This window comes from Heliangelus exortis, chromosome 9 (assembly GCF_036169615.1).
Source record: "Heliangelus exortis chromosome 9, bHelExo1.hap1, whole genome shotgun sequence".
Classification (NCBI taxonomy): domain Eukaryota; kingdom Metazoa; phylum Chordata; class Aves; order Apodiformes; family Trochilidae; genus Heliangelus; species Heliangelus exortis.
Genome location: NC_092430.1, coordinates 20288037 through 20312428, shown reverse-complemented (window position 1 = coordinate 20312428; position 24392 = coordinate 20288037). Strand labels below are relative to the sequence as shown.

The following is a 24392-nucleotide window of genomic DNA, read 5'->3' as shown; positions in this document are numbered from 1 at the left end:
GAAGTCAAAGGTCACTGGGGATGTGTACTTCTCAATCTTTTGCTACGCAGCTTCTCTGGTTTTTGTACCAGTTGTTGATGATTAATCAGAACACATTTGCAGTAATAAAAATGTGAATCTGTTGCTTTCTGTGTTTTTAATGGTCAATGATTAATAAATTGTGTAACATTGCACCAACTACTAATACAGGTGGTGATTCAGCTCAAGAAGTAGTGATTGATTATTAAGCTTCCTTGCTTTAGTTCTGAAGCTGGGATCAGTGGCACATTATAAGAATAATTGTTGTTCTTTGTTTCTCCTCTTGAAAACTACTTAGACAATTTTAATGTGTTGCCAAAAGCTGCCGGGGTTTAAACTTCAGGTGGACTCACATAAAGGAAGGCAGGTAACCAGATTAGCTGACAGATACATGTCTCTAGGTGGAAGATGAACTGTAAAAATGGTCAATAAATAATATTATTTAAAAAAATATAGGCTTTTCTTTATACCAGGATCTTAAAATTGCTGCAAAAGGCACCTGTGAATCCTTAGCTCCAATTAGTGGTAGAATAAAGTCTGCAGTGAAGTGCCACTTGATTGAACTGTAGATGTATCATGTCTATTTTATAACATTAATCGAAATTAAATGTATTTAATGGGCCATATGGTACTCTTGATTTTCCCAGATTTGTAATATAAACCTGTAACATGATGCTGAAAACCAAAATGAGCTCCAGAGAAATAAAATTATTCGATTATGAATACTATGTGAATCCTTGCACTGACATGAACCACTCTTTGATTACTGTCTAACCTCATGGCTTGATTATTTTCCAGTCTAAAGGGAGGGCTTGATTGACACACTGGAGACCAGGCTGAGCAGCTCAGTGATCTAAGAAGTACTGTTATGTGTGTTTTACTGCACAACCAACCAACTGAATAAGTATAGTTTTCCTGCTCTACAACAGGGACTTAGTTCTTACAGAGTGTATTGCTGATAATTTATTCTAGATTCATTTTTAAAGACTTTTTTTTTTTCCCTACATGAAAGGTAACATTTAAAGAATCATTATGTAGGACCTGACTGCAACTGGTGAAGTAATGCATAGCAATTACAATTAAAACTTTTTTTTCCAAACTGGGAAATCACAGATTTTTTTTTTTTTTGCAAATATAAAAGGAAAGATTTTGTGCAATATCAAAATGAAATTGTTAAGTTCTGAAGAAGTTTGGGGTTTTTTTGTAAATGGCACCATTTTAGATTTAAGCATGCAAAAATAGCAGATCAGTTGATGGAGAGGAAAAAAAAAAGGAAAGGGAAAGCAGAGTGCCAAAGTGATACACAGTTGCTATCACATGACTGATGAATTTTTTGGTATTGAATGACTTTAATTACTTTTAAATCTTGTGTTTCTGGACATTGGCATTGATGTAATCTCCTCTCCACCTCTGTTGATTCAGTGGCCCACCTCCCCCAGTAGTCTTTTACTAAAGTGACTTTTATTTTCTCACAGCAGTAATTTTTTTTCACAGTCATTCTTTCACCTCTGTTCTGCATTAATGCTTCCTTGGGTTGCAGTAAGGATCAGACATTCTGCTGCCAAGCATGGAAGCTGTCTTGCTTGTAACAAATTGCAGTTACAATTTTGGAAGATGATCTTTTCCTGTTTTTCTGACTGTTGCATGTCAAAAGTAACTTGTGATGGTGCTTGCATGTTTTGGTAGGAGGTATTTTAGAATAGTTTTCTGGGAGAATCTGCAGCTCTTATTTGTACTGGGTGATATGCAATTGCATTCTTCGTAGCTTTGAGGTGAAAATGTGAAGCAATAATTACACTAAAAATGGAGAAATATGAGGATTTCTCTCCTAACCCAAGGTACTTTAATGTACAGAATCTGGTATAGTTTAGTATAAAAAGAAAACTAATCTTTACACTGTTCCTGTGGCTAACAGTATTTTAGCCACATAGGTCTGAGGAAGTTATATTATACTATATAAAGTGCTAATGGTAAATAATCCGTAGTACTTCAGCTTCTTAACATTCTTGGAAATTAAGTAGCTTATTTACTATAATACATGTTGAAAGTCTTTGTGCTTACTGTTTATCAAGTGTTTAATTACATAACGTATTTGAAAGCCACCCTGCTATGCAGCACTCAGTCTTGTTCTCTAGTTTTCATCTTAGTTATTGTAATTCTCTTGTTCAGATTTCACCATTAAAACCTTATGGGAAAGAAATATAAACATGTCACCCACTATAGCATTTTTAAGTCATTTATCCAGGATATATTAATTTTTGTATCTTTAGAATTTTATTTGTTTTTCTCTTAAGACCTCCTCTTCAGTTGCAGCAAATCTTTTACATTACCAACCTTTCATAGGCAATGTATCTTGAATATGATTATCTGTCTCAGCTTTTTGCTGTTTGAGTATTCTATTAACTGAGTAATTAACTCCATAGTAGCAACTAAGGATCTCAGAATGTGCTTTCAAAAGGTACTATCATGGTTTATAATCTCCTTCCCAGTGTGGGACATTACCTAATTCCACCAAAGGCTGCTTCTCTTTCCACTCATATGATTTTGATTAGATACCACTCTCATTGTCCTTGGAAAGACTCAACCATTTTGCAACACAGTCTTCTTTCTCTACCATGTCCAAAAGCAGAGAATGTCCAATATATTCTGCAGAATATCTCAGCAGAGGATGAAAGGTTTGTACACTCACTCACTACTAAATATGAATCAGGTTAATACTTGTTTGCACCAGTGTAGTTCCAGCCTTTTTTAAAAATGCTTCAACCCAAAGAATGCTTTGTAAATGAGATATTGATACAAGCTGCTAAGAATCTGGTTGCAAATAAGTAAGCAGAATTTTGATTTGTGTTTGTTTTTCAGAGCCAGAGCTCCAGCTGTGTGGAAAAGATTAAATGTCCTGGATCTAATGTGAGTTCTGTGCAGATACAGGGAGATTCAGATTACTTCATCAACCATCTTGGAGTACCTGCCACACAGTTTTCTTATGAGGACATCAGAACATCAGAGGTAGTTATGAATAAAAGCAGACAAACTGAAAATAGCAGAGAAATAGAATCAGATTGTCTCAGGTTACATGACAAATGTGTTGTAGGGGAAAGTTTTCTCCTCTAAGTACATATTTTTCTAGCTCTTCAAAGAATGACCACGAGCCTAGAAGTGACTTATTTGATAGGAGTATGGCATTTAACAAACTGGTGTAGAACAAATGAAAGGCAACAACAACAACAACAAAAATGGAAGGAAATTGTTTGAAATGTTTTGAAATGAATTGTTTGAAATTGCTGGTAGTATTATAGGTTACATATTATCTAATCTAACTTTTCAGACTGCTTTCAACATAGAGGAAACAAGTTTTGATGCTTTTTTAAAATTTTTTTTCTTTTTCCTGCAAAAGATGAGGCATCCTTCAAAATGAATTTTATACACATTTTCATGCTGTGGACAAAATATCACTCTTTAAAATATACATTAGTTCTATAGAACTGTGTACTTGATTGGTGACTTCAAAACACCCTGTTCTTTTTCAGACCATTGTTCTCTGCAAGGTAAGTGGAAGAGGTGTGTGACACTGTTTGGAGACCAGGCTGGAACTGGACAAAGATAAACTGTTAGCAAAGTTTCTCTTTCCTCAGCCTGAACTACTATAGGTTACATTTGTACCTGAACAGCACAAACACACCCTCAGCTGTTTAGCTTAGGATTGGGAAGCCTGGCATTAGTTATTTCAAGACAGACTGGTCATTAGAAAGGCTGATGTGTGTTTTCTTCTGAATATAACAATGCAGTGACTTAATATTCCCCTCAATTCTCTTTGTGCACAGGGCTTATCTACACAGGCACACACACAGCTTCTAAATTTGAGAACAAAGCTGAAGCTGCATTGAACTGAAATGCATCCTAGAACTGTGTGCTAATGTTTCTGTTTCACAAATGCAAAGCAAAAAAACAGATATGGAAAGTATTGGAGAATTGTTGTGATGTTGATGTGTAAATTAAATAGATTAAGTCAAGAATTTATATAAATATGGAGACTGCTGTTTCTTAACATCACTGAACATATTAAGCAAAGTATTCTGTTTCAGATTGAGAACTGGACAAAGATTGTAAGGAAATTGTGAAGGCAGAAGATGTATGAGTGCAGTGTTTATGACAGGCTTCTGGTCCAGTGCAAATTGCCCTTGTCACTTAGCAGCTATTCCACATAGTTTTCACTGCAGATCTATGTATATAGGATCTGTAGAGCATGAGAAAGGATCTGCAAACTTCAGTTTATCAACATAATAACTATTTCTCAGCACCATCTCAAATATGAACACTGAAGGTTCTCTTGGCTGTTTTTTATTTCAGTCCTGGCAGTTATTCTTTGTGTTCAGTTAACTTCAGAGATGAGCATTTTTGTCTCTCAAAATTACTCACCAATGTAATTAAAATCATAAAAGAAGATATTTTCATATTTGCTTAAATATGTCATAGCAAATTTGAAAACCCAGTTGAAAACTCAGCTTTTGTCCTTCCAAAATCCTTTCCTGGAAATAAGCTTTTAATAAGTGTAATATGCAGTCTTGAAGCTTATTCACTCCACCTCTGGCTGTAGGAGATTTTGATCCCGTGAGAACTATTTCATGAGAAATAAATCTGCTTGGCAAAATGTGTAACTTTGGTGGATTTTTTCCTGGAAGTGAAGTTACACAAAGTGATGAAAGTTGCATTCTTTGCTATATTTTTGCTATCTGTTGTACTGGTTATTAATAGTCCATCAAACCACAGTCTCATTTTCTATCCTACGTTGCTATATTCTACCAGACAAGCAATCTGCTTTTTGTTTATTGTTTATTACAGTTGTTGACTGGGGATTCTGTTTATTGTATCAGAGGTATTACTATTGTAAGGCAGAGAGAAATTATTCTGGGTTTACAGCTGTAATAATAATCATTGTAGGAATTTCTGTAGTGCAAGGTAGTGATTGCAAATAACCTGTTGAGTTGGAGAGAGGGATTTTTACTTGTTTGTTTTCAAGCCATTCAGCTTCTTTGAACTGTGCCTCAGCTTTGTCAAGTTCATTGCAAGATTTGGATTTGGAAAAACAGATTTGAGAAACAGGATGTTTTGATGTGCTTTTGGTGTCTGGCATTTCTCCACGCTGGTTTCCTCTGCTGTCTCTTTAACTGCTGTGACCTACTCAGGAAATTCTCTTCTTCTGGAATATATATTAGTTGTTTATTTTATCCATCTGTCATATAGCATGCAGTGTCACATAAAGCTGGTGACATTCCACACACACAAAAAAACCTGGTTTAGAGTGAAAAAGCCCAGGACTTGTGCCTTGTAGTCTGCCTAGAGAGCAACAGTTATAGGTCAGCTTTGGAAATGCATTTGTTACACAGTAAGTGTAATTGCCAGTCCTCAGAGAGAAGGTTGTAAAAGCTTTTTATTGGCAGGAACTTGAGGAGTAAGCAAGAGGAAACATTCTGACCAGAAGAGTAAGTAAAACTGGCTTTGGAATTGCCTAATACAGTGACTTGCAGGCTCAGGGAGGTCAAACGTGCATGGCAAATGCCTGTGGTCAGATCTGAGCTAGTTAAGTGCATTCTAAGTTTTCAACCATTAAAAAAACAGTAAGTGAAATGCAGCTCATTTATTTACTAGCAGAAAATATGCAGTATTTTAGTTTCCCAGTAAGACATAAACTTGGAAGAATACTTCAGGTGGAACAAAACATTAAGTGCAGTTTCCAAGGATTCTCATGAAGTTCCTGAATAAGCCTTTCCTCCTGAGCTCTGGTGCACTGGCTTTACCTCCTTGTGTGGGTCACATTTGGGTTTGTAACATTTTAGGAGAAAGACTGTTCAGCTTTTCCTAATACAGATTCTCTTTCTTTGAGGAAGAGTCATGCTGTTCATGTTAATGATTAATTTACATCCAAGTGGTTGTGTAGATCCTCCAGACAGACAATTAATGTTGATTTTAAATGTGAGTTTCTCTACTGCCAAGGGCCAGTGATTATAAGTCTATTAGTCCTCACCTCAGTGGAGAATACTATTAAAAGCATCTCCACTTACCTTTCCATCAACAAGAGCACAATGAAGCAGAAGAGGTCTTAGATCATAAACTTCTCTTTGTGACTCTCTGTACTGCAATTAGGCCTGAATATCAGTGGAATTAATCAGATGGTCTTTGGTACATCAAAAACAACAAATTGGAACAAGTGAGTAAATTCTGATTTTTTTTCATGTGTGGAACGTTTCTATGCCCTTAAAAATATTAGTCACATTTATGTGACAATGTATTTAAAAAAAAAACCAACAGGTATAATATGTAAAGATTATGAGAAGATATGTAATGATAGAAAATACATGCATAAAATTATCAAAACCAGTTTTGAATACACCACTGTTCCTCATGTTTGTGTTGTTTCTGAGGAGTAGTCTGTATATCAGGTCAAACCACTGTACTCAAGAATTTTAGATTCTTTTACTGTTAGTTTTTTGGTGGGTTTTTTTCCACACATTTGTGTAGTGTGACAACAGCACTTCTTGATAAAAGGCCTAAAGCATAAACATGAGAAGGACTTTACTAGAGCAAGGTATTAAAAGGGAAATAATTTTATTAAAATGTTTGAAAGCTTCAACTTTTGGTATGGTTTTGTTATTTATTCTATGAACATCTCAAAAAATTCTTTGGAATAAAAAAAATCATCACAGTTTGCTAATACTGGAGTTGCAGCTTTATTCAGCATTACAGATCACCTCTGCTGCAGTGGCAGAGTAACATGAACCTGAGGGGTTCTTTGCCCCCTTACTTTTTAATGGGAGCATTGCCTCTTATGGAGAAGATGTAACTTGTAAGCTGTTGACACAGCTGTTGGTTACAGAGTGATTTCAGGCAGAATATAGTGGAAGGGCTAAAATACCAAGATATATTTTGACAAGGGCTGCTTCCTCATGCACCTTGTGTTACCTGTTGTGCAAGGCTTGTGTGCTCTAATAGGTGCAAACTTTTAAGTGCTATTTTCTAATTCTGCTGCTTTAATGGCCTCATCAAACATGGAAGGAGAACACAGATTCTGCTGTGCCAATAGTATGTGAGTATATGGAAAGAGGGTGCATGAGTGGTGGTGTAACAGCTGAGTGGGCTCAATCTTTCAAAGAACTTTGTGCCAATTTATTTTTTAACAGATTTAAGTGAATTTTACATCTTAAAACGTACCACGTGTGTATCAGAAAATATAACACAGCTCCTGCACTATGATGTCAAGGGTTTCTCTCAGCCTTTAACAGAAAGGTGTTTGGTATAAATCCTTCTTTCATTTTTACACTGCATTTATTATACACAAACACAATACCAGCACTAACAGCATGGTCTAGAAAATCTTCTTTTGTTTTCTGTCTCTAGCCATAGCTTTACCTGTCAGAGAGACTCAGAACTTCAGACCTTCATCCAGACCTTCTCTTTTAACATTCTTCTATTTCTCTTATATTTCTCCCTTATTTCTTGCCTTGTTTTTATATTAGCATTATTCCATATAATTTTCCCTCTTCTTGGTGGAGCAACTTACAAATGTAGTTTTCTCTACTGGATTCTACATTTTAATCTGATGGCCACACTTGCCTTTTTTCCTTAATGAAAGGAGACAGTAGAAAATAGCAATTAGAAGATCTGTATTTTGAATTATAGTAGTGAACTTTTTCACTAAAGAGAAAAGAACCAACCCATAGTTGCAAACTGGCTCATTTTGATTATGTCTTAGCAAGAGTTCACAGCATACTTGCTGAAATACTGGAACATAAGTAAACCACAGAGAATGAGAAAAAGAGCCTTGCTGTGGCTGCCTTTTTGGGTACAAGAGAAAATATAATCTGGATCTGCAGTGGTTTCATTTAGAGATGTGAATATTTCCTCAGCATAGTTGTTATAATAACATTAAACTCTTCTGTATTTTGAAGTTGTTCCGATCACTTAACAACATTTACAAACCTGAGCTGGTACAGCTTACTAAAAACATTTTGATACGTTTTTCAAGATGGATATGGTCTGTAACTACCTATTTCTGTGTCATTGAAGTCAACAGTTTCATGAGGAATCCAATTTTTGAAATTATATCTAGACAGTTTCTTATATTATCTGCATATAATCCTATCTGGTACTGCATTATCCCATCTGGTAACACAGAATCTTAAACCTTTTCTGTTATAATGTGGTGTTACATCACTATTAGCATTATAATTTTATTTTAAGAAAAAAAACAATTTACTGCACATTATTTAAAAAAAACCAAAACACCAAAAACACAAACACCCAGCCCTCTTTTTTGTTGTTGTTGTTATTTATTGATGGATACATATTTAGCATGAAATATTTTATGGTAGCTGTCCAAGTTTTGGGTATGCCAGGCTTACAGAACATTTACTTTTACACCTAGACCATAAAAGTTGTTTTCCGTATCTTCACTGAAGCTTAAGTACAGGCAAGAAGTATAAAAATTACCTGTCACATTATTCACAAGCTAGACCAAGATAGTGTAATACCATGGACCACTAAGCTAATTTAGAAGAAAAATGAAAAGAGGTTTCTTTATAGAAGGCATTTGTATGTAATATATGTAGAAGAGTTTAGAATTTTGACAGTTTGAGATTGTATCCTCTTTAGAGAGAATGCATAATGATTTTTATTTCTGTTGAAATATGCATAACTTTTTGAAGGTAACTTTCAACTTTCATTAGAGCCCTTAAAAGTGATTTTCACCCACGCTGGTGTAAAACAGAGGCCACTAAATCTTAACTCTTCAATGAATGTGGCTTTTCAGTTGTTTTTAACATCTGCCTCCACTTATTCCCTTCCCCCATCTTGCCTCCCTTCTTCCTTTTTTATCACTCTAGAGGGAAGCTGGGTGCAGTTTCTTGATGTCAGTGTTGACATGCTTAGGCTGCTGTATCGTGCATTTCTTTCAAAGGAAATCAAAAGCTTTCCAAGTTTTCTTTGTTATGAGAAAAGAAACAAGAACTGTCCTTGATGGAGAGAACTTAAGGTCTAGTTTACTGAAAAATAACTCCCATCTTGTTTGCTGCTTTTATCTCTTTCATGTGCTCGAGCTAGTGCAGAGGGAGGGCTTAGGCAGCATGGAGTGCTTTTCAGTGCATCTGCCTTGTGTCTTTTTAAAAGTGAATGTGCAACATGTTTATACCAATTTCTGTCTCTGTGGGTATGGTGCTGAATGTCAGTGAGTTCTGGGGTGCTGGTGTCAGAGTTTAGGAGAACCATTTTAATCCTGTGGGATGGGGACCTTTAATGCTGTTCCATTTTCTGTGGGTTTTTGTGTCAAGGTGAAGTTTTGAACTGAAAACACAAATTCAAAGAAATCAGGGTTGTGTGGGGAGGTTCTGGGTGTCTGCTGTGTGTAAAGAGTCAGGATTCTATCCGGTCATCCTGCTTGGCCACACGGGCTGACTTAACACTTTGTTCCACTTTGTCCCCCTTATCCCAGATGACTGGGAGATTGTTTCCTATCATTATTGATTCATCTGTGTACTGAGCTGGTTCCAGTTATGACCTTGACATGATGTTTATATTATCAAGTTTTAGTTCAGTTAAAGTGTACAAGTAATTAACCTCTGTGAGAAGTTTAATTGAATTTGAATGGAACTTGTAGGAAGTTTTTGATGCATATTTTAATTTCAAATTTGCAACTGACTTATCAACCTTCACAGCACAGGTAATTCAGTGTGTGTATATATATATATATATATATATATTCAAGTTGGCATTATGGAAGGCTGCAAAGTCTGTGGTGTTGTTTTGTCAGCCAATTCTGGGTGAAGCAAGAAATTCAGCTCCACAACCCACAGCTATTTGTGTGTCTTTCCTTTCTCACTTATGGGCTGTACTGTCTCTATAATAGCCATGCTTTTATTTATTTATACTACCGACCAACATATTTTCTCATTTCTGTCTTTAGAATAAATTAGTGCTTTTTAATTTCACAGTATATTCAGGGTTACTGAGTGCAGCACTCTCCAGTAATAAAGTTATACATTAATGTATATGTCCATCTGTTCTCTTGGATGCTAATGTAGTGGAATTTGGTAGCAAGAGCATGCTGAAACTTCTAAGGTTATTGACTCAGTGTTTTATAACACAAAATACTTTTGATGTTCAGTTGATTTCTTGAGTTGATTTATTGATTAATATTATTATTTAGCTACTTAATTTTGTGGAAGAGCATCTTTGTTATTCCAGTAATTGTAATGAAACTGATGTCCTCATCAGTTGGATACATTACTTTTCTCCAAAAGAATCCATTTGGTTTTTCACAAATCCTGGTGCTTTTATGTCACAAATACTCCACAGTGCATCCGGAAGGGGAAAAATTGTTACCTAAACCTGCCTGACAGGACCAAAAATGCACAGCTGCTTCAGCATTCACACTGTATGAATCCATGTGACCACTTTCCTTGTAGATTCTCTCATATGCTCTTCATTTTCTTGGAATTTACTGAGGGCTGTGGAGAGTCAGTGGAAGAAAGGCAGTCTGGAATTTCACAGGTTTGATGGGAAAGGGAAAAAAGATGTGAGAAATTTTCTTAGACACCAGTTACTGCTTCCAATAGCCTACTGAAGCATCTGGTTCTGAAAACATGTATTATCTAAGGATAAAAGGCACTGAAGTATCTGTCCTCCCTGGAGGAGGATATGGCATGTTGCATTCAAGATAACATTTTACCACTGTTGTTCTGAATGGCTAAATTCAACAGACCAACTAAAAATCTTCTGGCAGAGTATCTGGAATAAGAATCAGAACTTGTTTACTGTCAGCAGATATTAGTAGCATGGCAGTAAGTGGAGAAAAAAAAACTACTGGACTATCAAATAGCTGTGATTTGAGTCAATGATGCCTTCACTCAAATAAAATTTGCAATATTTGATTTATCATGGCCAATTAGGGAACTGTTTGATAAGACTTTTTATGAATAAATATTGGTTTTGAAGGTATTTTTGTTGTTCTTAGCAAAAGCCAGTTCTGACTCTTCCTGCAAAACTGTGAGCCTCCCACCTGTGCAATACTTGTCTTCATTTGGTGTTAGACCCAAGGAGGGGTTTAAGTACTAAAAAAAAACCCTGCAAACAGGAAGCATTGACTCAGGAAATAAAAGTGTTGTGCTTTATAATATTTTTGATTATGAAGAGCATTGACACTGAGATTCATGGTTTATAGCAGGCCATTGTTAGGATGATCTAACTGGCACTTCATGTTTTCTGCATAATTTGCATGCTCATAATTGATCATAAAATGTTACAAAATGTTCTTGCATCCTTCACACCACAGGTCCAATAGAAGGTGTTCTCTCTTACATTTAGTGAATCTGAACAGAGCCTCCTTGTTCTGACCTTCTGAAACTTTGGGAAGATCCTCTGTGTGGTTCCATATTTCTGGCTTGGGCTGCTTCCTCCTGCTAAAATTATGATTTTGCCTTCAGTATAAAAAGTGTCAAGGGAAAACTCTAAAGAGACATAAAGCTATGCGAGTATCCTGGTATCTCAAAAGTTGTTTTCTTTGTGCTGCAGTCTGTGAATTTATAGCTTTACAGTGATTATTTCAATTCACTTCCTAATGCAAGGAAGAAAAAGATTAAAAGATGAGAGAAAAGTCCTTATGTTCTTTTTCTGTATGATGACTCTTGGCTTGAGTTTTTCTGGCTTCGACTGAGTTGAATAATAAAATAAATTGTGCAGCAGTGATTCCAGTTATGCCTCTTCTGCTTTCTGTGTAGTCTGACTTGGCAAGCCTTGCTTATTTTGTCCAGCATCTGGTGACAGCACAAGGTCAGTGCTCATCTTTACCAGAAGATGAGCTACAGAAAATAGCTTGGTTTTCTTTAGTTTCTAAAAGTTTCTTCAGCAAACTAAAATGGTAAAAATATTAAAGAAAAGCCTCTTGTCAGAAACCCCTTCTGACATGCCCATTTTCCCAAAGTAGGGTTATTCTGGCTTTGAATGAGATTTTTGACACATGTTAAGCTGTAGCAACTCCAAAGCTTTGCTTTCTAAAAATAATGTGAAAGCATAGAAATTTTATTTCTTTAGTTTCATTTAAGTAATGACTGGTGCAAATTACATTTTATATCTTTATAATCCTTTGTGGATTTGGGGGGGAATATTTAATTAAATGTCAAGAGCATTTGCTAGAAAGAGAAAAGTCAGCCTACTAGTGAGATGGAGAGGCATGCACTCTTTTCTGCAATATATTTGCAGCTGTAAGGATTTTTTTTTTTAATGAGAATTTACATATGCCATAGATTATTGCCTGACATTATTTCAGTTCTTCAGTTTAACCCACACATTAGAGAACCTCACTTCTGCTTTGGTATGTTCTATTCTAGATAATCCACCATTTCAGCAAATCTGTTTAAAAATCTACTTCATTCTGCAGCACCCTCCCAAACTAAAAGTATTCCAGATAGCTGATGATAAGACGTATTTTCGTCTATGGAATAGCCTTTTCCATTACTCTTTTATTTTATTTTTTTTTTGATGCTGCTTCCAGTCAAATCTCTGGTTTAATCTCTTACACACCCTACCAGGAAAAAAAATAAGGAAGATGGAGAAGAGATGGTCTCTTAGCCTAGTTGGGGTGAAGCACCTGTTTCAGAAAGCAATACAATTGCATATTTGCTTTTAAGACACCCTATGCCAATTGCTTGACTTAGAGTAGAATGGCAGAAGGAATTAGTAAGAACCTGCAGTGCAGATTTCAGAGCTACTTTTCTTCTATTCACTGCTCTCTCTATTTTCTTCTGGAGGGGCTTCCTCCTTGGTACAATGACAAATTTCTGGCAGTGGTTTTGAATACAGATGCAGACCTTGTGCAATTGTAATCCTCTACGTTTCTGGGTAATGGATTTGAGCACCAGCATAGCTTTATAGCATGTGCTCTGCAGGTGAATTCAGCCTCCCAACTAAACTTGTTTTCCAGGTTGATTCTGAAGGTAAGAACTGACTTCTTGCTTTGTGTTTCAGTGACCAGACACTGTGTGTTTGTCTGTGACCCTCAGGCTGCTGCTATTCTACTCTTCATGCAGTTGCATTGCAGAAAGGAAGAAAGAGTGAAACACTTTAATACCTGATAGAACAGACACAGTGTGTGTAAATATATATATATATATATATATGTGTGTGTGTGTGTATGTAATATATATGTATGTACACACATGGATAGGTAACAGACTATGGTCATAGTCCTGGTGCAGCAAAGGCTTTCTACTCCTAAATTCTCTGGTAGACATTATTCTTTTGTCTGTATGAAGAAAACAAACAGCTTTTTCTTGGCCTTACACTTCTTTTTTTGTATTTGTTTTGCAGATTAGCAATGTTAGATTAGTGTGTTTATGCTGTTTGCCTTCTCTGTACAAATTTCAGAAGGATTTTTGCTCTCACTGCTTGGTCTCTCTTGTGCCTTCCTGAGAGTCTTTTACTTCTGTGCTGCACAAAATTAGTGGCAAAATATTGTGAAGTGCTGAAGGGCAAAACGAGTGCGTGTAGGGACAATACTGGCAAATGCTAACTAGGGTGAAGTCAAAGTAATTAAAGAATTTCAGTCTAAAGACAGCATTTTTCCAGACTGAACATTGTTGCCAAGCAAAGAAACCTCCATTACATGTTACTCTCTAAAAACAAACAAGCAAGCAAACAAAAAACAAACAATCCAAAAATGTTCTGGAAATATTTGCGTATTATTCACCAGATTAAGGATCAAGGGATTCTTTACTACAAATGCTGGGGAATATTCAGAAAAAATGAACATATTAAGAAATTACTGGTTATGTAATTTGAGTTTCCTAAATAGTAAGTTAACTGTTTCTGAAGTAATAATCAAGAAAACAGGACTGGTTTTTGTGGGTGCCAGGATGTCCTAATAAAGCAAATTGTTTGTTGTATGTTGAACTATTTCCAGTTAAAAGTTAGTGCAGTAAATTTTCATTTGTTTTCTTAATGACAGCTAAATAGATCTCTTAAGTGTGTCTTGGAATTTGCTCTGTTTTACCTTAAAACACCAGAAGTTCTGTGGGATTTTATTGATGATTTAAAATGCACTGGTTGAAAGTTGGCATGTAAATTGAAGGTATGCTATAAAATGGTACACAAGGGATGGCAAATTTAGTGCCTTTAGAAGGTGAAGCATTCTGTTCACTTAATTAGCTGCGGAAGGATAAGTTAGAAAAATGAGTCTAGTAAATCAAAAGTGAATTTTAGTGCAAGTGTCCATCATAAATAAACAAGAGCAAGCCATGTTTGGGGTTTTAAGTTTCTTTTTCCCTGCATTTTCGATCCCCATTTAATCAATTCATAAATCAATTAATTACTGTCATGAGACCTGAGGCCAGCAGAAAATTGGGTTCAAATTAAAAGGAGAAGGAGGCAATTTATTTTAAGATTGAAAGTTGAATGTTCAATCGAAGTTTAATCAGAAGTGACCCATTATTTGAAAAGTGGAACATCAATGTCTTTCTAATTTCACAGAATGCTTCATTAAATGAGTATTGAAAAGGTCAGGTTAACTGATGATTCCAAAAGGAAGGTGAGACAAAGGGCTGTTTGGGAAGCCCACTTCCAGATACAAGTTCTGCTTATTTATTTCTCTATTGAAGGGCTTGTAGAGAAACCAAATAATTACACTGGGAATTCAAGGATTTTTTGGCATGGCCTTTTCTAGATAAAAACAGCTTCATATCAGAAGGGCAAATGTCTTCAATCCATTTGAAGAGCTATTCACCTACAAAAGGTGATAACCTGTGAGGAGAAAACTTTCAAAGCCTTGACTGGAAATTTGGTCTCTTAAATTTCAGTGTCTTACAGTGGTCTGACCTAGGAAAAGTCTTTCCATAAATTGATACCATCTTAAGTGGATTCAAGTCTATGTTGTACAGAGCAAGGGTGATACAAGTGCATGACCAGAAGTGAAGGCTGATGAATGTTTAGGAAGTGAGTGTGGGAGTACAAGTACAGCAATTGTAGCTGAAGCTCATTGTGCTGAAAAACATGAAGGAATAAAATAGTTGGGTTTAGTGGTCTTTGGATGAGCAGGTGTTTTAGTATTTACTAGAAATTTTCTCAGTTCTAAATAGTTTAAGAAGTACCCAAGACTCAGTGGCTATTGTGAACTTGATGAAAGAATAATTGAGGTGCTCAATTCAGTTTCTTGCTGTTGGAAAGTATTACTTTTGTTGTAAAATGCTGAGAGGTACTCTTGAAACATCATCTAGACTCAGATCATGGCCCCAGGATAAAGAGTGGGCTTCTGTCACTTGGTAAATTCATGCAGCTTTCTCTGATGAGCAGAGTGCTAGAAAGACAATGAAAGACAGGGAAACAATTTATGTGGAGGTGGGACTGAGAAGAGCAGGGAGTCTGTTTGTAGAATGGCCACAAGATCAGTAGGAAAAAAAAATGAGGAGGAGCTGTGTTAAATGTGTTGCAAAGTGAAGAGTCACTGAGGGGTTGTTGGGCTGAGGAGGGACCTAAAGATAATGACTCCTTGAGCAAAGAAACAACAGGGAGAAGTCACAAAGTCTTCTATTTTGTTGGGCTGTTGCTTTTCAACAGAGGCTGTTGGCCTGAATTCTGTTCTCTTAAAACCTGTTTTTAAAGAAAAATAAAGTTTGTCTTGTCATGTATTTACCTGCAGGAAGGTATCAGAGCTCTAGCTGACTTGAGGTTCAGTGACACCACTTGTGCAGGTCAAACACTACTTAGCATTTCTTCCCATTTAAGCTATACAAAAGGAGCATGACCTTCTTCTCCACTAAAGCACCTAAAATATAAGGCTAAGTATGAACATATACTTTCCATTTTTGGAGCTTTCAGCATTGAATAGGGGATGAGTGTAGGATGACTGGAATCCTAACCTGTGCTCCACAGGGTAAGCAGTCTTTCCCTGCTTGGCAGGAAGCTGATCCATCAAGTTTTAGATACCAGAAGAAGAATATTTGTCTAGATGGAGCAGTAATCAGGTCTTGTGTATCAAAACTAATTCTGTAATCTTCCCCTTCACTAGCTCTCAGTAAGATACTCAAGAATGAATAGAAATAATGTCGTTCTTCATAAGTTATTGGCTACAGCTATGTGAGAGATGGGTTTTCTGAAGGGATGAATGACTTCACTTATTATTCTGATACTTCTGTGACAAATTGTACAACACAGAGGTGCACCACTGAACACAAAACTTTGGATGAGTCGATGCTAATTATATGTTTTATATTTTATTTTTTAAGAAAGTGATGGGAGCCAACTACCAGAAAAATCTTCTGTAAATGTATGGAAATACTAATATTGATCATGGAGGCAATTTGTCAAAAAAGACAATGAGGAAAATTATCATCAATGAACCCTACCTTTTTTAGCCATTCCTTTCACTGAGTTTTCTTGGACATCCCTATGACACGTGTGACATTGTTCAAAGAGGCTTAATTTAGCTGTGATTGTGCTAGATCAGGACATGCATTAAGCATCTCTCCAGAACTACACCTAAATGGAGTAGTTTTGAGCAGCCTGTATTGGCATATCCCAACACTGATATGCTTAGAATGCATTTGTGGCCCACACTTGTTCCAGAAGAGAGTTAACAGCCCAATTAAGAACAAGCTCTTGGATCCATGCAATGTTCTGGATTGTTCTGGACAAACATCCTTCCAGTTCAGCAGGCAAATAGCAGATACCCCCATTTTGCCCCCAGGGCTCCTTCATATTGTTTGTTTAGAGGAAGAGGGCAGGGTGTTCCCTGCTTCTTTTTAACTTCCTTTGTTTGAATTGAAGTTAACAGCTCACTTAGCTGAAGTACTATTTTTCTTTAGTCTCTGGATGGCTTAGAATCCAGCATGTCAAAAAGAGATTGCAGGAGCCAGAACAAAGCATCTGAATTGTTTCTCTCAGTTGTGCACTTCCTGATGTTTAAAACAATAAACCTTACAGACTGTTTTAGGCAGTGAAGAGGTAGTGGAGTGCCAGCCTCACAAATCAATTCCACTAAAGCTCAGATCAGTTTTACAATTTTATAACCACAGCTGTATTTGGCCACTACTCAGCGTGCAATCTCTGAATGCAAATAACTTCATGGCTGTTGAAGAAAATGTTGGGCACTGTGACTGGTTTTAATGCCCTCATGTGAGAACAGAATATGAGTCTTTTTTTTTTTTTTTTTTTTTGAGAATAAGGACAGAAAATATTGAAGATCAGTGTATATCAGGAGGAGGAAACTGAAGAAATATCAGGCTGTAGAAAGTACTATAGTAGCTATAGAAAGCTGGTTTTGGAAAAGGCCATGCTTCTAGAATGTTGTCATTATTGCCTCACAGTCATGGAAATAATCTAAACCACAAAAATTACTCATCTAAAATGCAGGACCATGGGCTTCTGTGGATTTCATATGGAATTCAGCATGAAAATACTTTAACATTTTCCAAATTTCTTTTTTATAAAGATGCAATAGATGTAATTGTATTATAATCTGTGATGTTTCAGGTGTTTCCAAGCCAGGGATATTACCAGGTTCTTATTGCTGCTAGTACTACTTTGTACATAAATTCACAGAACAAAGAAAGCACAAAAAGGAAGGATGATTTTAGGATGCAGATCTCAGAAGTTACAGGGATGTAGAGAAAGATTTTTCTTTTTAGGTTTGTTTCTGGATTATCATACCCGGTTCAGGAACAAAGCTTTAAAATAATTCCTGTTTTAGGCATCTGTGCACCTCTGAGTCCTGGAGTTTTGTTTTATATTGTTTTCAGTCCACACCTGAGTATCAGTTTATTGTTTCCTTGTGACAGCACACATGGCAACCTAACTTCTCACTTTCTTACAGTAGAAGAAGAGGGGAGCATCTTGCAAAAATAATGTATTAAGATTACCTGGTATTAAAAAGGAGTGGTCAACATTAAGAATGCAATTGCAGGGAATCAACCAAAGCCCCACAGTATGTAGGTGGTATTACTGCACAGAGAAGCAGGATGGTTGCAGAAGTTGAAAGTATATTCTTTGATTGTTGTGTTTACATTTCTTCAGAAGACTAAACCTTAAGATATCTAATAAAATGTCTGATTGCTGCCTAGCTCAGAATGAAATCTGTGTCGATATTTTTTTCTCCCTCTGGGTGACATTTTTAGCTGCTCTGTGAAGTATAATTGCAATGGCAACAGCCATTCCAGAAATAAAGTAATAAGACGTGGAGGGTTTTTGCCTCTTTTAGGGGCATGAAATCAGTTAATTATATCAGTAAAGTGAGTTCTGATAATTGGCAAAACTTAAGAACAATTTGAAGATTTTTTCAGGCTCTGAACATGAGTCCAATAAGCATTGAAGGAGGAAATCTATGTGGAATCTTAAAAGGCTTCTTGTTTCTTTCTCACAGAATTCCAGCTTTCTCTCCGAAGCTCTTTTTCCTGTACATACAACAAAAACTGAAGAGCTGGATCCCTCCTTCAGCCTGCATGAGACCATTGCAAAGGTAACAGAAATAGAGATATCCATCTATATGATATGTATGTATCATATATATATGATATGATATATTACACATCATTTCTTTCACAAGTTTTCCTCTTAATACTTTGAATATAGTTAAAAGACATGGAGGTTTTTTTCATCAAGTCTCACATTTAAAATAGACTTTACTGGTACCCTGGCCAACTTTTATGATCAAAATACTTTTAAGTGCAAATGCTTGTTTTTATGTGATTCAGTTGTATTCTGCATGTCAGGTGAAACTCCATTGTTCTCAAATGCACACTCAGAAAAGTCTGTCCTAATTTCAGTAAGTTTCATCAGTGTTATTCAGTGCTGTGGTTCATAGTAACTCGTCAATTGGAGTCATTAACGAGTTTGAAAATACTTTTGTGTTATGAGGAGTGTTCACTAGAGCAGCCTAATAAAAGACTCAGATTCTAAGCAGTTCTAAAAGCTTTAATGGCAGTCCCCCAACAGGGAGTGCCACTGAAGCCACTTATCCAGTATCAGCCATGAAATAATAATAATCTTTTATTGATTTTTACTTTGGCAAGCACCAAAGTGTTGAAAGGTATGCCAAAAGTGACATAATTGGTTTTCTGATGAGTTATGGGTGCTGACAGACAACCCTGGAGAAAATTATTAGTGGTCTTGATTATTCTACACTTTGGTTATGGAGCTGCATAAAGTAGAACCGACTACTGTAATGCAATTAACTTCTGAATATTAAATAAAACAGCAACAGGGAGGAGTGTTTCCATTTATAGGCCAAATAAGTTTTTTTTTGTGTCATGTACTGCAGTATTTAATTCTCTTTTAAAAAAAAAAAAACAAACAAAAAAACAATTCCAAGATAATGTCAAGCAGATTCTTTCCTTGAAGTACATAGAATGAGAAGTACTGGAACTGCATGACTGTTGGTAAAAGAAATTCACATTCACAGATAAGGTACAGCACAGGAAGTCCTGCTAATTGTCTAATGCAAGCATAGGGGTACTCATGCATCTTGGCAAAGCAATGATATCCATACCTTTGATAGTTCCCTTCTCTGTAATCTCCCTAAAAAATCAAAATCTGGGGTTTGTTGCAAGCTTCATCTAGTAAGTATTTTCATTTTCCTGCATGGTGTCAGCAATTGAGCTCTTTTTTTTTTTTTTTTTTTTTTTTTTTTTTTTTTTCTGCGTCTGTAGTGAAAAAAATGTAAAAGTATCATGGACATATATAAAAACCCCTGATGTTATGAGTGTCATAAATTGTTGAAATATAACATTTCTAAAATGTAAAATAATACCACATATCTAAATTAATGTGGTGTCAAACCCTTACAGTCCCAAAGACTGAGAGTGCAGATTTTGAATCAGTAGAATAATACTGTGTAGAATGTCATTAATGCTGTTTCCTGTCAAAGTTCAGAATCAAAACAAAATGTCATTGCAGTCAACCAGCTTGAAATTTCTTTGCATTTCATTGAAGCATCTGTTGTAGTTTTGGCAGGGATGCAATCTGCATAATATCAAGTGGAAACACTTTAACAAACCACATAGGAGCAGGGCTATGTTGCAAAGTTTTACCAGAAACATTTCTGCCAGCATGTTATTAACTTTTTAATTCCTGTCTTCAATCATGTGTGTCGAGCTTAGATATCATCTTGTATTCTTTTCATCATCATACCTCGGAAGACATGAGTTCTGTCCAGACCAACAGAACTCATAGCTTTTTAAAGACAAATTATGTGATGATTTTTTACTTTCAAAACAAATCATCGAAGCCTCCATCCAACAGGAATATGGACTAAGGGTGGGTGAAAATGATGCTGAATGAAGTTAACACAAACACAGATCTCCGTGTATGAAGTGAGAACTGATCTGGGAGTCCTGACTAACTTCTATATTTGAGACAATCGGCTGCTCATACTGAATTTTTCTGTATGGAGCTTTACCTTGTTTTTTACCTTGTTTTTAAGACATCCAAATTGTCTGCATTATCATTTGGATGCTCTGAGGTACAAGCACCTTTGTGGGGTTTTTTGCCTGAGAAATTGCAGGATGACTTGGGACATCTCTTAATTTTTCTGTTTGCTGTCCCACAGCTGGCAGCATTTTGTTGTGTTTCAGTGGCTCTCATCTGCCCTTTAGGTGCAGCATCTCTCATTAATTGCCAGATGGGCTCTCTGTACCTTAAATGACTTGCTTTGCTTTACCAGTCAGCCTCTCATACTGGTTCTCACCATCTTACTGGGATTTATGGCTTAATGGCACTTGAGATGTGCCAAGCAGAACATGATTGTCTGTGGTGGCAGTCTCTGCACAGGAACAAACTCCTGAATTTTTCTGCAAAGAAGCCCAGGCATATTGCACAGAAATGTTTGATTGAGCACATATTCTCTTAAGCACACAAGTGAGAGCTTTTGGTTTACCTCCTTTAGCCTTCTTGCATGAAAGAACATATAATCTAGTTCAAGCTGAGAGTAAATACAAACCTGCTGAAAACTCCCTTCTGACAATGTGTATTTTTTTCTGTAGCTATTGTCAGCAGCAATAAAAACAAGAGCAAATCTGATGATATAAACAGGGAGAGTAGCTTTGGGATGCTGTATGACTTGTGGTGAACAGGGAAGTAGCTGCATTCAAAGGAAAAAAAAACCAAAAACAACCCAAACCTGTTGGGGAATTTCTCAGCATTAGGTGTGAAAAAGGTGACTTTGCTGCTGTAGATGTGAGGTATTCTGACAGACAGTCATACTGTGCTTGGCCAGACAGCTTATTCTCTTATCTGCTCTAGCCTAGGTAGAGTAGATATGCTTGGAATTTTTCATTAGTTCTTTGTTCCTAAAAGCAGTAAGACCCACTCTTGCTCCTTATACTTGAACTTGGATGGATAAAGACTAGGTAATAAAAAAAAGCTGAAATTGCAGACTCTCTGGTAAAAATTTGATGAAGCAGCTGCACTGTCCAACTTCACCAGGTTCAGTCAGGTGTTAAAAACCAACCCCATTCCACTATCTCTCTGAAATTTTTCATGTCTTTCCTGCAATAATACCTTCAAAATGGAAGAAATGTTAGAGGACGGCGATAATTGTTTCCTCCTATGCCATTTAGTCATGAAGCTGGGGACAGATGTAAAGACTTGAGTTTTCCAAGATTGTTTCTGGACTTCTTTTTGAGTGTCTGGAATTTAACATTTTCAGCTTACAGAACTCTGATGACCATGAAAATAACAAAATAACCAGGAAACTGTGGCTTCAATTAACAAGAGAAGCTGAACAAGTATGAAAATATGTTGGATTGTCTGTGTACGATCTTAACTGTTCAATTTTCTGACTGTCAGGAGAGAATTAATTCTACATTCCTTTAATCTCTTTGATATTGAAGCAAGACTATATTTTGTTTAAATAAATTTCTCATTGGCTCGTGTTGGAATGTTTCTTATTGAGATTGCTGTTTAGAACCATACCATTCCTGAATTCCTCTTTTAGACTGAAATTTTACTCAGTTTCTCTCAAGATTTGTCTGTCAACTGTCAGTGAAAAAGGAAAAAAAAATAAAATAAAATAAAAATCTCAAGCTACTCTAACAGTTAGGAATATACCTGGGCTTATTTAAATTTTCCATTATATTACCTCTTATCCTGGTCACTCAGATTCTGAATATATTGGAGTATGATTTTATTAATCCATTCTCTAGCATACCAAAGACATTTGTTATAGGTTAAAAAACAGTACATCTGGCAAAGATTTGGTCTTTATTCGTGGCATACATATACTGACTTGGGTGATATGCAAGGAAGTTGTGTTTTTCTTTAAACAAGACACTAGAATTCCAGAGGAATAGTCCCTCTGGGACCTCTAAAATATCTTGTCTGTTGTATTAGCTCACTGTTTTAGCTCTTTTCTGTCTTCAAATCTTTTGACAAAGATGTCAAAGCAGACAATCCTTTCTCCAGAGTGGGCCTCTTAAAACACCAGGTTTCTACTAAACATAATGTTAGTGATGACTTTTTTCTTCTCTTTCTCTTTTTTTTTTTTTTTTTTTTTTTCAATTTAATAATAAACTAATCTGCATATAAGTGAATATGAGGTAAAGTCAGTGGAACTTAAATATCTTCTTAAGTGCTTTTTAACAAGAGATAGAAATAGCCACCTGAGTACTCTGAATTACATAATTGTCTTTTTGGTTTTGAAAGCAACTTTCAGAAGTACCTGGGGAAGCACAGCTGCTAAGATGTATGTTTCTTGTTAATTTTATTTTTTTCAGACCATGTTTATATCTGCTTTTGGAGCGCAGTTGTACAGTGTATCATTGACATGTTTTGTCTTCTTTAAATTTTATTCCATGACATAGCTACAAGCACGTCAGAGCTTTAGAGATGTTAAAGTTTCCTTCACAAGCTCAGCTCTGAATTCAAAATGAGATTTTCAAGAGTTGGGTTTCCCAGAAGGAATTTTAAAAAGTCAGATTTTTCCAGAAGGTTTAGCTCAATCCACAGTGTTCTAAATCTAGTAGTGAGATAAAAGTACTGAATACTTAAAAAAAATTATGGTCAGTCAAAAAGGGATGTAAACTAAAGGCACTACAAAGTCCCTGAAAGAACATGTTGTTTATTGATCTCTTTTTATTACAAGTGTGGTCAATAACAATAAAAGAATACTCTCAGTTTGTGATAGGCTCTCTCGTTAAAGCAGCTAAGATTAGACCAACTAATGGTAGACTAAGAATGGGTGATTCGCCTTGAGCTAGAGTTTTCAAATTAGTAGAAGTGTTTTTCAGAGAATTGTGGACTGAAGGGTTTTTTATTGGAAACAGTGGGAATGGTTATTTGTTTCTTCTTATTTCAGTCTGTTCAAGGGAAGAGATCATCTTGGAATAATACCAGTTTGGTTTTATGAGCTGTTCAGCTCTTTTGAAAAGAGGAAGGTTCTGCTAAGCAGTGATTGTGAGTAGAGAAAACCTCAGTGAGTCTGAAAGCAGATCTTAGTTCAGTTGTGTTATAGAAGCAGTTGGTTCTCTGCCCCAGAAAACAGATGATAACCCCAAGGGAAGTGTTTAGACTAAGCATGTAGTTTAGGAAAAAACCCCAACCTCTTGAGCTCATTCTTTGTGAAGAAAGGTCACTGTTTAATGACTGAATAAGACTTTCTGTCTGCCAGAGTCAGCTAAGTGGTACCACTTGGATATCAAGAAGGGGCAGAAGCAAATGAGCTTGGACTTCTGCTGGTCAGTTTTGCCTTCAGGACCTGTGAGTTCAAGCATGGCCCTTCCCATTTCCACTGGAGTCCAACAGAACAGACTCAAGCCCCTGTGTGTGAATAAAAAGCACGAGGATTTAGTCATCCAAGAGGAGTGATCACCCCATCCACCAGCAGTTCCTGTAGCAATCTAACCATAATGCTGAAGCAATATAAAAGATTTACTTTCCTAAGAAAGTACATATTAGAAATTATATTTCTATTTCATAAGCAGAGATCATATCCTGGCTATGAAACTTATTTTTTATTTAATGCCTTCTCATAAAAGTAATGGTCAGGAGTCTCATAAATTGCTGCCTAATTCCAACCATGCACACATAATATTGATTCTCAAAGAATCTGTATTATCTGTTGAAATAATTTTAGTTCAAAATCTAAATTAATATTAAAAAGTACAGTATTTTGGCTTAGAAGTGTTTTAAGAGTCCAGTAAACAATACATGAAAAGAAATATTTCAAAAGGATGGAAACAAAGAAGGGAATAGAAATTGTTCTGGAGAAATGGAGTAATATATTCTAGTGTGCTACAGCCTTCCCCTCATCTGAAGTTAATTTGATTAGGTGGAAATAGAGATACAGGCTTATTGTAGCTCTATATGTACATTAATTTTACTTTGAAGAAATTTGTCCTGGATGGTAC

General features: G+C 36.1%; 1 protein-coding gene across 5 annotated transcripts in view; it reads left to right on the top strand.

The window, feature by feature from the left end:
- NAALADL2 (N-acetylated alpha-linked acidic dipeptidase like 2) overlaps positions 1-24392 on the top strand; it is a 363639-nt gene that overhangs the window by 297548 nt on the left and 41699 nt on the right. For all 5 annotated transcript variants that reach the window (XM_071752638.1, XM_071752640.1, XM_071752641.1 and 2 more), the window contains 2 exons: positions 2878-3024; positions 18413-18508. In XM_071752638.1, coding sequence (XP_071608739.1) covers positions 2878-3024; positions 18413-18508 — 243 coding nt within the window. The remainder of the gene's footprint in view (positions 1-2877; positions 3025-18412; positions 18509-24392) is intronic.